The 13194-nt window shown below is 42.2% G+C and overlaps 1 protein-coding gene across 1 annotated transcript in view; it reads right to left on the bottom strand.

Annotated features, from left to right (window-relative positions):
- The window catches only part of CUNH4orf45 (chromosome unknown C4orf45 homolog), an 89520-nt gene that overhangs the window by 8707 nt on the left and 67619 nt on the right, over positions 1-13194 (bottom strand). Inside the window, exon 4 of the mRNA XM_053658736.1 lies at positions 5020-5206. Within this exon, the coding sequence (XP_053514711.1) occupies positions 5020-5206 (187 nt within the window). The remainder of the gene's footprint in view (positions 1-5019; positions 5207-13194) is intronic.

Raw genomic sequence — 13194 nt, 5'->3', positions numbered from 1 at the left:
TTTTCAAAATACTTTCTGCATTAAATGAAAATTTTAAATGGTTTCTATATTTCCTCAAGCAGCTTTAAAATCATGTTGATAAATAAGTTAAACAGACGCATACACACCACATTGCTTTTTGGTACCCTGGAGTCTGGACTGTTTTCTCAGATGTTTTATACGTATTGCTTCACTTAATCCCCACAAACCATGGTACCCAGATATTGGGTCAGACACCAGCACGGATGTTGTTGTAAAGCAATTTTGTAGATGAGATCAACATTGAAATGAGACTTTGAGTAAAGCAGATTGCCCTTCCTAATGTAGGTGGGCCTCGTCCAGTCAGTTGAAGAACTTAAGAGAAAACAGACTAAGGTCCCCAATGGAAAGGGAATTCTGTCTCTACACTGCCTTTGAACTTGAACTGCAATGTCATTCTTGCCTAGGTCTCCAGCCTGCTTGCCTACCCTGCAGATGTTGGATTTGCCGCCCTCTATGATCATGTGAGCCAAGTTTTAAATTCCTTAAATCAGGCAATCAATCTATACATCCCATTGGTTCTATATCTCTGGATAGCCCTTAAGTTCCTATATTAAGTACCTAATATAGGTACCTAAGCTATCAATCCAGTGATACATATGGTGACCCCAAAATGGAATTGGGTAGTCAGAATATGGTCATACCAAGGTATAGGAAGTAGACTTTGGGGCAAAGACCCTTAATACAGTAAACAGTACAGATGTCAGAGTAATCCCTTAAAGGTTAAGATACAAGTCACATGATCTCCGAATACGTTCTGCAAAGGAGATGTTGGAGAACAAGAAAAGCGGAAGTGAGAGACAGCCTTCTGAGAGAGCAAGGGAGGCGGTAATGCCCCGTTCACAGTGGAAGAAAAACAGGAGTCCTGCCATTGCGTGTTACTTACAGCCATGCTCCTCCCTCAGCGTTCGCAGGGATCTCAAATCATCAGCTCTCGTTCATTTTCTCATTTTCCAGTTCTCAATCTACTGACTTTTTCTACTCAATGTGTAAAAGGAAAATTTCACCCATACTAACCTTTTCTATGTTCCTTTATCTGCCCTCTTTATTCTAAATTTTTACTTCCTTTGACAACTAAGCTTTTTCTGCAGAGGTCTACTTGGCATTCATTCCTCTGCTTCCTGTTCATTCTCTCCTTACTACCTCATCCCCCCTCACCCCCTTCCTACTCTCCCGAGGTCTGAGGTTCAGTCCCTATTTTGTTCTTTTCCATTGTTACTGAAGGCTTTTCCCACACCCCGTCAGCACCGCTGTTGAGTCTAGTGCTTCCTTTGTGTCTCTGTAATATAATACATCACGTTTCCTCCTTTCTGCTTGCCCTCTGTTAGTCCCTGCTCATTTGTCAGTTGAGCTACCAAAATGCCTTTCAAACTCATCTCCCTTGCATGTCAAACAGTTTTTATCTTCCAGGTGGTGTCTAAATAATCTTGCCATAATAAAGTTGATTCTTAGCACTTTTGTTTAAAAGTCAGCCCAGTAAATTCCAAGTTCCTAGTATCATGCATTCAAATGACACCAGTGGCCCCTCTTCCCGTGTCTAATCACCACATATGTGTCTTGGCACACTATTTTCCAGCCATGTTGAACCACATGTACTTCCTCCAAAACACTAGGTGGCGATTGCTTTTGCCTTACCAACTTATTCTTCCCCATCTCCTTTCCGTTCCCTCCATCAAGTCCTTCCTCTTCCTAGCTCAACATGCATTAATTCACAGTCAGATCCTCTAGCCCCTTACCACTCAAGGTCCCTGGAGCAGCAGCAGATGCATTGCTTGGGGCCTGGAGAGAAATGCACAATCACAAAGCCCCATTCCAGACCTACCAAATTAGAATCTGCATCTGAACTTGATCTCCAAATGATTCCCACACACATTAAAATTTGAGAATGACTGCCTTCGCACCCAATGTGAATGAATGGATGAAGGAAGAATGTATCAAGCACTGAAATTATACCTATGAAATAGAAATGGATGATGATAAAAAAAAATGTGTCATAAATTTGATGACACTTTAGTGGCTATGTGGAGACAAAAAATGAATCAAATATCAAAAAGGGAAAATAACAAGTGGACTAGAAGGTAGAACTTGAGAAATTTGGAGAAACATAGAAAATACAGTTTAGACATTTGTCATACTTTCAAAAATATTTGTAAGCATTTTAGGTAAATGTATACAAAAATGATGCATACTGTTAAACATCATAAATTACATTTTAGAAGTATTTTAACTGCATTCCAAACTTAGGTTTATAAGTAGAAATCCAAACCCAAGGACCTGAATATATAAAATACTCCCACTTTGAGCCATCTATCTTGGTAAGAAAACATAATATTATGTACAGCATTATGCTTCTAATATTTCCCCCAAAGCACTCAGTACCTCGGACAGATTTCTCCCTTTTTGAGGCTGCTTCCAGTGCATGGCTCTGAGTTCTCTAGGGTAAGAATGGAAAAGTGCTGGCATTCCTGATAAGCACAGTGATGGCAGCCACTCACCGGTGGCTAGTGTGGGATGTTGTGTTGGCGGCTTTGCACACGTTTAGCCATTATTTGCTTTTGAATTTGTAAGTGCACTCTCTTCACTTATTTTCTTTAAGATTTTATTTATTTATCTTTAGAGGGGAAGGGCAGGAGAGAGGGAGAGAGAGATATCAATGTACATTTGCCTCTCATGCGTCCCCTGCTGGGAACTGGCCTGCAACCCAGGCATGTGCTCTGACTAGGAATCAACCACAATCTTTTGGTTCTCAGGCCCGTGCTCAATCCACTGAGCTACACCAGCCAGGGCACTTCACTTTATTTTCATTGAAGAGGATTTATATTAGGTGCAGGGGAGGCTTGAGTACTTATTAAAGTGTTATCTGTAAGAATCTTGTGAGATGGCCCCCAAAAATGGACTTGGGAAACAAGTTTCTAATATATCTCTGGATATAGAAGAAAGGATAGTTGATAAAAAGATTATTTTGAGTGATACAGTGTTTTGTTTATCTCTGGAAGGGAAGAGATGTGACCAAGTGAACGATTACTCTCACCAACAATGAGTTAAACCTGCCTCAGGTGCCTCTTTGATGTGATGTACTGAGAATGGCAGAACATGACTTACCTGGGATTCCTGCCAGAAACACAAAACCCGAATCTACTCACGAGAAAGCGTCAGATAAATCCAAGTCAGATAAATCCAACAGATGTTCTACACAACTGGTCTATACTCTTCAAAATGTGTCAGGGCTATGAAAGTCCCAGACTAAGGGAATGTTCCAAAGTGAAGGAGACTGAAGAGACATAAGGAGTAAATGTATACATGATCCTAGGTGGGATCTTGGATCAGAGAAGAAGAAAAGGACATTATCGGGTCAATTAATAAAGTTGGATTATGAACTGTAGATTAGATATCAATTTTAAATGGGTCTGCCACAAGAATTTTTAGAACACGCAATACCTGACTAGTCAGAGGCACTGACCTCTTTCCTTTATGTTGTCAAATAAAAAAGACAACAGCCAACACAACAATAGCCATTGGTATGAATGAATAAAAAATTCCATCTTTTTGTCAGAGTGGCAACTATAAAATCTTTTTTGATGAGCTGCAGAATTTTAGTAATTTATGTGTGCCATGAGATGAAAAAAGCTGAAAATCACTGGATTAGATAATAATATTGTATCCATGTTAAATTTCCTAAGTCTTATCATTGTACTGTGGTCATGTGAGAGCATACCCTTGTTCCTAGGAAATACAACCTGAAATATTCAGGGGTGAAGGAGCATCATGTCTGCAGCTTACCCTTGAATGGTTTGGGAGAAAACAGATATATATGTGTGCCTATGTATATATTTGCACACATAGAAAAAAACATTAAAGCAAATTCACTTTCTCCTGTTCTTGCAATACTTTTGCAAGTTTGAAATCATTTCAAAATGAAAAGTCCCTTAACACATTTTTTAATGGATGATTTTTTAACTTAAAAAAAAACATATATGTTTGTTCAGTTGACTGACTGATAGAAGAGACCTTAGGGATCATATAATTTATGTTTGCTCCAGCCCTACACAAATTTAGTTCAGAGATGAAAAACAACTAATCCAAGTCTCTTCTACACACACTATAGTAAATCCTCTCATTTGGACCCAGCCCAAAAGTCAGACCATGTAAGCATATTAGCAGCTGAACTGCTCCCTTTTTCAGTACAAAGTGTCCCTGGGTCAGGACCTACCAAGGAGGACTTCTACAGCCCCCTCACAGAGCGTTTCCAATAGATATGATTAATTGCTAATGAATCAGACTTCTGGTGACAGAGGGTAAGCAATATTCTAGGGAGTTGGCAAGAGTCAGTGGAGCCAGGAGACTGTCTTTGTGTACAGAGCATGCGTCTCCGAATGGAGCCCAGCTGTGCCGTTACCCTTTCTGCCGTGGAATTTGTGGTCATACTGGCAACACTGCATGGCTGCAGTGTGCACTGTGCTGTGGGATTATGCAGACGAACCTTAGGAAGTGGTGGTTAATCTGAACATACACTCTTACACATTCTTTACTTGATTCCCATGATAACTACACAATATTCACGACACATACTCATATTCCCATTTTCCTTATTAAAAAAAAACATATACAGCTTGCTCAAGATTCCATAGATAGTAATGGGAAAAATTTGAACTGGCGAGTTCTCATTCTGCTAGGCCATGTGTAAGGGTTTCACAGACAGAGCTTTCTCGGGTATTGGAAATCAAGGGGCTGGCCTCCCCCCAGGTCCAACCGCACAATCAATGGGCAGTTGTAAAGACCGAACCCCACAACCTCTCATTTTCTTCAGCTGTAAAGTGGGAGTAATACTCACCTACCCACAACATAGACATTACTGTGGAAATCCAATATAAATTTCAGAATGGTTCGATAGGTTAAAAGGCGCTATAAAACATTATTAAGCAGTATTACCGTTGTATAGCATTCTCTATACATTGCAAAAGCTTGGTGTTTTCTATGATTCAGAAAAGCAGATGATCATACCTCTTGTTTTGCTGGCTTTGGTGGCTTAGGCAGCCTGGAAGCTCTTGGCAGGGCTGCCTTACTCTGTCTAACGAGGGAGGCCGCTCTGGAATTTCTTAGATTGGTGTTCTCATAATCGCCTATATTCCAGGCAATTCGACCGCGGCTGAATCTTCCTAGCATATCCATAACATAAGGTTTTGGTTGCCTGAAATAGGAACAAATTGATCAGTTCTCAGATTGGAAGGGCCTACAAACAAGGTGACCAGTTTTCAAATAGTTGAGATTGGTCTATTTACCTTGTGATTTCTAGCCACGAAGCTTGGGAAAACTAACGTCCTGAGCCAGTGTTCTGAGAAGTTTCCAGGCCCTGCCCACTCACTTCACCGGACATCCGGCTGCTGGAGATGGGGAACTGCCGTAACCTAGGAACCTGACTGATGTATTCGCCCTTGTCATGAGTGCCCCTCATGTCCGACAGGCTGAGCATGCAAGATGCTGGGAAGTGGAAGGTAAAATACTCAGGCCGAGACCCTGTGAGACCCACAAGTTCTGCAGGACACAGTCTGCTCACCCTGAGAGCTCGGGAATTCAGGAAAGCACTGGCTCTGCAGTTCCCGACTCTGGCTTTTTGGACAGCATATTAGAAGAAAGATCTAGGCTTTATTCCCTTTCCCCAGGGAAATGATTTTCTAGGTTCCCACACCCTTAAATAGAATATTGTTCGAGAACTACCTTCCAGATACAAAGGGCCGGCTCAGAGGGGAAAAGACAAAGGACCAGTGGACAAGGATCTGCCATCCCATTCGGAAGTCTGTCGTCACTCTAGGGACCCTCTTGGGGCTTCTTACCCCACCATCCCTCTACCCGGATGCTCAGAGCCCCTTGGCCACTGCAGATTTCCCTTCCTTGATTCTGAGTTCTGTGGGTTCCCAAGTCCTTTGGATCAAGATTCATGGCAGGTCTGCATCACTCTCACTCAAGGCCATGTGCACACAACTATACCCAGCATAGGATGCAGCAGAGGAAATAGCAGTTTGGAACAAAGTTCATGTATCACAGAGCTTACATACCAGTGGGGGAGACAGACAATAAAAATAAGTCAGTCAAATATTTGGGAAGTACCATGGAGAATAATAAATCCAGATTAGGAATAGAAAATGCAGGGCATGCTGTTTTTGTGGGAAGCAGGAGAGGGGGAGGTAATGCTTAGGTCAAGAGCCAAACGAAGAGAGAGGCCGTGGATCCTCAAGGCACGCAGGGTCAGACACTCCCTTCCACCCCTGGAATCCCAGAACCCCGGCCTAGGGAGGAGACTGGCCCTCCCTCGGCGCCACACCCTCCCCAGCACTCCACAGCCTGCCGAATACAGTGCCAGCTCCCTAGCAAAGCACACAAGGGTGTGTGTTGTTGCTATTAGCTTTTTGTCTGTTTTCTCCCTCTTTTTTAAATGGTCTGCCCACAGGGACTTTTCTGGTCTGTTCTGCAGCCCCTCAGTCCTCTCGAAAATACACACACACACACACACACACACACGCACACACAGCTTCACAAGGAGCTGGGCTCTCAGACCTTCAGACTTCTGCTTCCACCGTTCTTTCTGCTGGTGGCTCCCTCCCTCCCTTCCTGACAGACTATAGCCAAGGCTTTAAATGGCACCGTTTCTGTGCAGACTTTCCTCGTTCCTGTCAGGCAGCACGTTCTCTCCTTCCACAGCATGTTACATGTGAATTCTTTTGTAGAAACTTAAATATATTAAATTTCCAGGACAGCAGGCTCTCTCCTCCAAACTCAGTGCTCCTTAAAGAGCCCAGAATATGTCTCATTCATCATCAGCTCCATCATCGATCGCTCCAGCCCCCGTTACCCTGCCTGACAGGTAGTTCACACTCACCTAACTATTCTGTGATGGATGGAGTAATCGGGGAGGGAGGGAGAACAAACACCAGGGCGGAATTTCTTTTTTTAAATTTTTAAAATTTAGTTCAATTACAGTTTCTATTCAATATTATTTTGCAGTAGTTTCAGGTGTACAGCATAGTGCTTAGACAATCCCATACTTTACAAAGTGTTCTTTCCAATATTTCTAGTACCCCCCACCCCCGGCATTACTTCCAAGGGGATCTACTCTCCCTCCCCAATGCCCTCCACTCGCCTACCCTGCAGCCTCCTCCTTGCCTCCCACCAGTGGCAGGTGTGAGGAATGGGTCCCTACAGTCCACTTTGTCTGAGTTTTCCCACAGTCCACTTTGTCTGAGTTTTCCTATTTACAAATGCAGATTAATAGCTGGGAATAGCCTCAAGAAAGTTTAAAGGGCAAAATAGCTAATGGTTAGAATGTGGGACAGGCATTGTTTATAGTTCACATTAGCTCGATTAATGGTTCATAGGAAAACCATTCCGTGCAAATGTGCCACATTTTCTCAAAAGTAATGTGTTATAGAAGTACTGATACTGAGTAGTTTAGGAAAATCCTTGCGCATAGTTTGTCTTCATTGAAGCACTAAGGTATTTTATAATCTTTTATTTTAAATTCAGACTATCCTATATCCCTGAATCTTGAATCACCAGGAGTAATGGCAAGTTAAAAATTAGTCGTAATCCAGATTTTAATGGTTTTATAGAAATACTAGCCATACACAGTATGGGGTATTATGCATACTATACTGAATTTAGAAATGAGCCACAGAAGTGAAAAGAGGTAAACCAAGAAGGAGAAGCTTGGGCTTCAGATGGAGTGGGGCTGCCTGGCTATCAGTAATGGTTCACTGTTAGTGCCAAATGCACAACAGCACACACACGTACACATGCACACTAAAACAAATAATGCAACCAAACATTCTTAGCATAACATTCTTACCATTAACTTTTAGTTTTTTTCTTTTTTGAAATAATTCCTAGCTTCTAGAAAAGTGGAAGCACAGTACAAATGCCGCTTTTCCTGAAGTATTTGAAGGTGTGCATTGCCATGATATCCATCTTCCCCAAATACTTGCGTGTGCCATTCCTACAAACAAGGACATTCAACAAAACCTCAATATAACCATCGAAATCAGAGGAACTCAGAAAATTCAGTTGTTTGAATTACTGCCATCTAGCCCTCAGACACCATTCACGCTTCGCCAGTTGTCCCTACAATGTCCATTCTGCAAAAGGATCCAGTTCAGAACGTGACTTTGCGTTTTCTCCCCTCAGTCTCCTCCAATCAGGACCCATGCCTCAGTCTTCCTGGGATTTTCATGCTGCCATGATGCTTCTGAAGAGCACAGACCAGTTATTTTGTAATGTCCCTCAATTTAGGCTTATTTTGTTCTTCTTGATTAGATTCAGGTTAGACGAATTCAATCAAGAATGACACATGATGGCCATGGTGTGACTTGTCCTGGTTCTGGTGCGGTTCACGCAGGTTGCTTGATTAAAGCAGTGTCTGCCAGGCCTCTCACCTATAAAATGACTTTTTCCTTTTGTTATTAGTATTTGTCAGGAAACACTTTGAAACTACGTCAGAAATCTCATCCTACACTCGATGCACAATTCATTCTTTTATTTGTATCAGTGCGGACTCATGGTTTCCTATTTTACTCAGTGGGGCTGTAATCCATTTATAATGTTCATTTTTTATGTTCAAGTTGTCCTAGATTTGGCTGGTGGGAGCTCTTTCAGTCTGGCTTCTGTGTCCTTTTGACATGACCTTGTCATTCTTTGAGCATTTTCTTACTTTTCAGCACAAAAAAGGTTCCAGGTTCATCTTTCCTCCCCGAGCTCCATGATAATCCATTTCTCAGAGGAACCCTAGTTCGTTTCATTGGAAGGTGGTATTTAGGACTCAAGACCTGAGTGCTGGGCAAGTCACTGTCACGCAGCCGTGGCAGACGGCATTCCACAACGTTCATCAGAGGATTCATTCTCATTCTCTTGTAGCTCATTCATTTGCAGCTCTTTCTGACGGTGGGAAATGTGCCTCTCCTCTGTTTGTATTTACTTATTCAGCCAGTCTTTTTGTCTGTAATTGATCTCCCATTGCTACCAGCCCCCTCCCTTACTTCTCATATTGCTTCATCTACATTTCTTTTGGAAGAGGCTTTCATTCTTGCTCCTTTACCATTAGTATTCCCAAGAATTCCCTGTGATTCTCATCTCTTGGTACACTACCACCCACCTCCAAACTAGGCAGGAAAGAGCATTTATATCCAAGGATCCGACCAACATTAACATGTGATGTTTAAAATTTTTTACTTGTAGCTCTACAATCTAAATTCCCAGCTTCTTACTGAATGTAGAGCCAGGATGTCTCATAGCTTTTAATAAGTTCTAGCATTTATTGAGATATGTGAGGTTCTAGACTCTGTGCTGTTTCGTGTGTATTACCTCTAATCTTCATAATAAGCCCACATGATAGGTATCATTTCCTAGCTTTTGCACCTGAAATTAAATTGAATAATCCTTTTATCCCAGATCAAACAGATACAAAGCAGTAAATCTAGGGTTTGAACTCAGAGTTGTCTGATTCTAAACTTATGCAATTACTTCATCTGTAAAATGGAGGTAATACTATTATAATACCTATTCTTTTTTTAAAATTTTATTTATATTTAGTTTTAGAAAGAGAAGAAGGGAGGGAGAAAGAGAAGGAAAGAAGTATCAATGTGTCATTGCCTCTCATGTGGCCACCACCAGGGACCTGGACCTGGCCTGCAACCCAGGCATGTGCTCTGACTGGGAATTGAACCGACGACAACCCTTTGGTTCGCAGCCCGTGCTCAATCCACTGAGCTATACCAGCCAGGGCTAATACCTATTCTTTATGAGGACTAAATGAGCTAATACTTATAAAGCACTTAAAATAGTATCTGGCCCATAGTAAAAATTCAGTAACTGTTGACTATGTCATCATTATAGGATGCTGCCTCTCACCTCATCTCCCCATCGCACTGCTTCCTCCCCCGTCTGCCCGAAGATGCCCTCTCCTTCCTCTATTTGCTGTTTTGGACAATGACATAAGCATATACCCAGCCTCTCAAAAGACATAGCAGAATTGCTTTTGACTTTCACACCTGCTCCTTCCCTCCACGTGTGGCTGTTTGCCAAGTCTCACTGAGGCCTTTTCAAACTTTACCACTGTCAACTAATTCAGGCTCCCATCACTGCAGTTGTTCCAATATCACTTACTACGTCTTCCTTCCATCTCTTCTCTGCTCCATCCACGCCATAAACAGTTTTCTACACCTGTTACACAGTAGGTATTCTTTCTAACACACAGGTTTAGTTTATCACTTCCTTACTTAAAATTTTAAAACAGTCCGTTCCCTACAGAACTCAGCACAAGATCTTCAGTATGGAATTTGAAACACCACACAATCTGACCCCTACACTGCAACTCCCACCACACCCCCACAGCAGTGTCCTGTGTTGTAGCCACAACATCAGATAATGAGCCATTTCCGCAGCACCTCACCAAGGTTCGCTTCTCTAGGCCTTCGCTTGTGTGATGTGAATCCTGTGGCTGAATTTCCTTTCCCGGCCCCACCTCCAAGCTGTCCTTTTTGATTTCCCACTCAGCTTTAAAAGTGCAGTGCATGTCCCCTCTCCCACAACGCATTCCTAAATGCTACCCGAACTTCAACTTGGGGCCACGGCTATGAGCGCCGGTGTCTCCCATGGTACATTGTTCATACCTATTGTACTCGGTGTTGTCATGTACTCGCCCTCAGTAAATCTGCAATGGGAAGGATCTGTTCTTACTTTTTTTTTTCCCAGTGGCTAGCAGAGTTCCTGAACACAGGAAATATTTCTGGTCAATTTTGCTTGCATCTATGACAGTACAGAAAATGTTTCGCGGTTATCTCCAGTGAGACTGTGCGTACACCTGATAAGAGGATTTGGAGTGGAGTGGAACCGGTTTTAAATATACACACTTCTTTTGCCCTTTGAAGTTTTAAAACTGTGAGCATGTGTTATTTTTCCCATAAAACATGTCCACGTTTTCCTTAAAAACTATTGACTCTTTGGGCAATGGTCAAAATTTTCCTCACAGCCTGGACAGCAGAGAAATGGGGTGAGGAGATGAAACAGACTTGAGCACTGAGTTGGGAAGTGACTGGCTGGACCTTGCTTATATAACTGTCTAAAACCCACGGGACAAACTTGACTTTAATTTTGACACTTCTGCCAGGAAAAATACTGTGGACACCTGGAGAGGGGACCGGTTAGGGTGGGTGCCCTGCTCGGTCTTCTGGGTCCCTGCCTTTTTGTGACTCTGGGCCTACAGGGGATCCTGGAGTGGTCGCTTTGATTTATGACCGAACTATTCAATGAACGCTCAGTATGTTGGCGGAAGAACTGGCTAGATTCGTGTTTACTTAAATCCATCATAGTAGCTGGTTATTCTGGAGGCTGACCACCCAGCGTCAGTCTTGCCCAAAAGCAAGCCTTTTTCTACTGTTTTGACATTTGAGTTCCCTCTGGTTGACGAAAATAGTTGTCATAAGTGGCAAAATTACTGCCTTTGGGATTCCAAAGTTTAAGAAACAAACTGCCAACTGTGTAAGTTCCAGTGAGTCAGTCTGGTTATTTAGTTGAGTCTCAAATAGAGAAATATGGGGAAACTTCCCCTTAGGGCTTCAGCATTTCCCTTGTAGCATCAGAAAGTGATGTAACTCTGGGTATTTCGAGCCTGTGAAGAGGACTTTTACTGAATCTATCTTGTGACTTAAAAGCGTGACTACCTGGTTTCTTAGCAAGCTAGTTCCCTTAAATGTTTGCTCTCATTGATAGCTGCTCCTTCCATTTCCAGAAGCACTCAAAAGCCATTGATAGCACAAGGACATTTTTGAGAAACACATTTAGAAACCATTTGGCAGGATATGTGCTTCCTGAGGGAACAGCCCTCCTCGCCCTGTGATTTTCTCTTTGGAACGTTTGCAGGAAAACAAGCTCCCTGGTTTTTAAAGATCTTTCTGCATTTGTGGTGTAGTCCGCACCTAAAGTCAGAGCCTGCCAAGGAATTAAGGCCCTAATGAGAACTTTAAAGATGTTTTTGATCTAATTTTTGTTTTTCGAATTGGTCTTCTGCATCGGTGGAGTGGGTATTTCTATCATACAGGCAGTTACATATGTGGTGTGATTTCAGAGACACCGGCTGCCTGAGAAAATACTTCCTTCTGTGCTCCCTTGCTGCTGCCTTTTATTCTATGGCCAGAGACCAGACTTCCAGTGCCCAGAGCTGGGGGGAGGCACTGTAAAGTGGTATGACCTGGCCTTTTTCTAGGGGGCATAACTTGAAGGGGCGGTGCCACTGAGGAGGGCCTGAGGAAGTTGGGATGCTGCAGCTTAGTTTAAGCCGTACCGTCATTTAATTATATCCAACCTTATCTCATACACATCAATCCTCCCTCCCTCCCTGCCCTTATTAAAATCACTTGCAATGGAGTTGTGTCATGTTTCCAAAAGATTTTTCATCTTAATTCTCTGGGATAGCATTTATCTGATTCTGAATTAACAGCTGTCATGGAGATGACTAAAAACACGAAATTGTCTTGCTATTTCCTGTTTGGACAAACAAAATGAGTACACATCTAAATTTAGCAATTACCAGTAGAGAAGAATTTTGAAGCTAATGGAGTTTATCCTAGGTTACTTGTTGTCCAGGAGGTTTTTGGTGAGTGGAAAGAGAGGCTTATAAAAGAAGCTAATTTTTAGTAACCCATAGCCAGAGAAGTTTATAGGGATTTATCTGAAAAGCATGGGTCGTGCTTGCTTGTTTAATTTTTAGTCTTTAGGGTGCTGGGAAAATTAAGGTTCTACCTTTGAGTTGTAACTGACTCTGTTTAAGACAAACTTTTAAAATAGTAGTCGACTAGATGGTTAGGACAATTTGAGGACATTTATAGCCTCAAAGATCCGGAAGCTGTATATATTATTGATCGTGTCTTTAGACAAGAGTCTCAGCCAGAGTGTACTGAGCACACACCTGGTCTGTATGTGTTCAATGTCCCCTGGGCGACCACATGGAAAGCCAATAGTCTGTGTAAGATAGATCCGTGGCAAATGGACCAAGATATTAGCATATGAATAAACAATTGTTCATTTACTGCTGTGCCTATAAATCAGTGAAATGGTTACTAAGAGGTTATTTGATTGCAATAAACTGCTAAGGTTAACCATTCATGATAAGATGTTGAAGATAAAAGTTTACAG

This window comes from Artibeus jamaicensis, unplaced genomic scaffold (genome assembly GCF_021234435.1).
Source record: "Artibeus jamaicensis isolate MK-2021 breed Jamaican fruit bat unplaced genomic scaffold, CSHL_Jam_final scaffold_537, whole genome shotgun sequence".
Taxonomy (NCBI): Eukaryota; Metazoa; Chordata; class Mammalia; order Chiroptera; family Phyllostomidae; genus Artibeus; species Artibeus jamaicensis.
The sequence above is the reverse complement of the archived record's forward strand: the minus strand, read 5'-3'. Positions and strand labels throughout refer to the sequence as shown.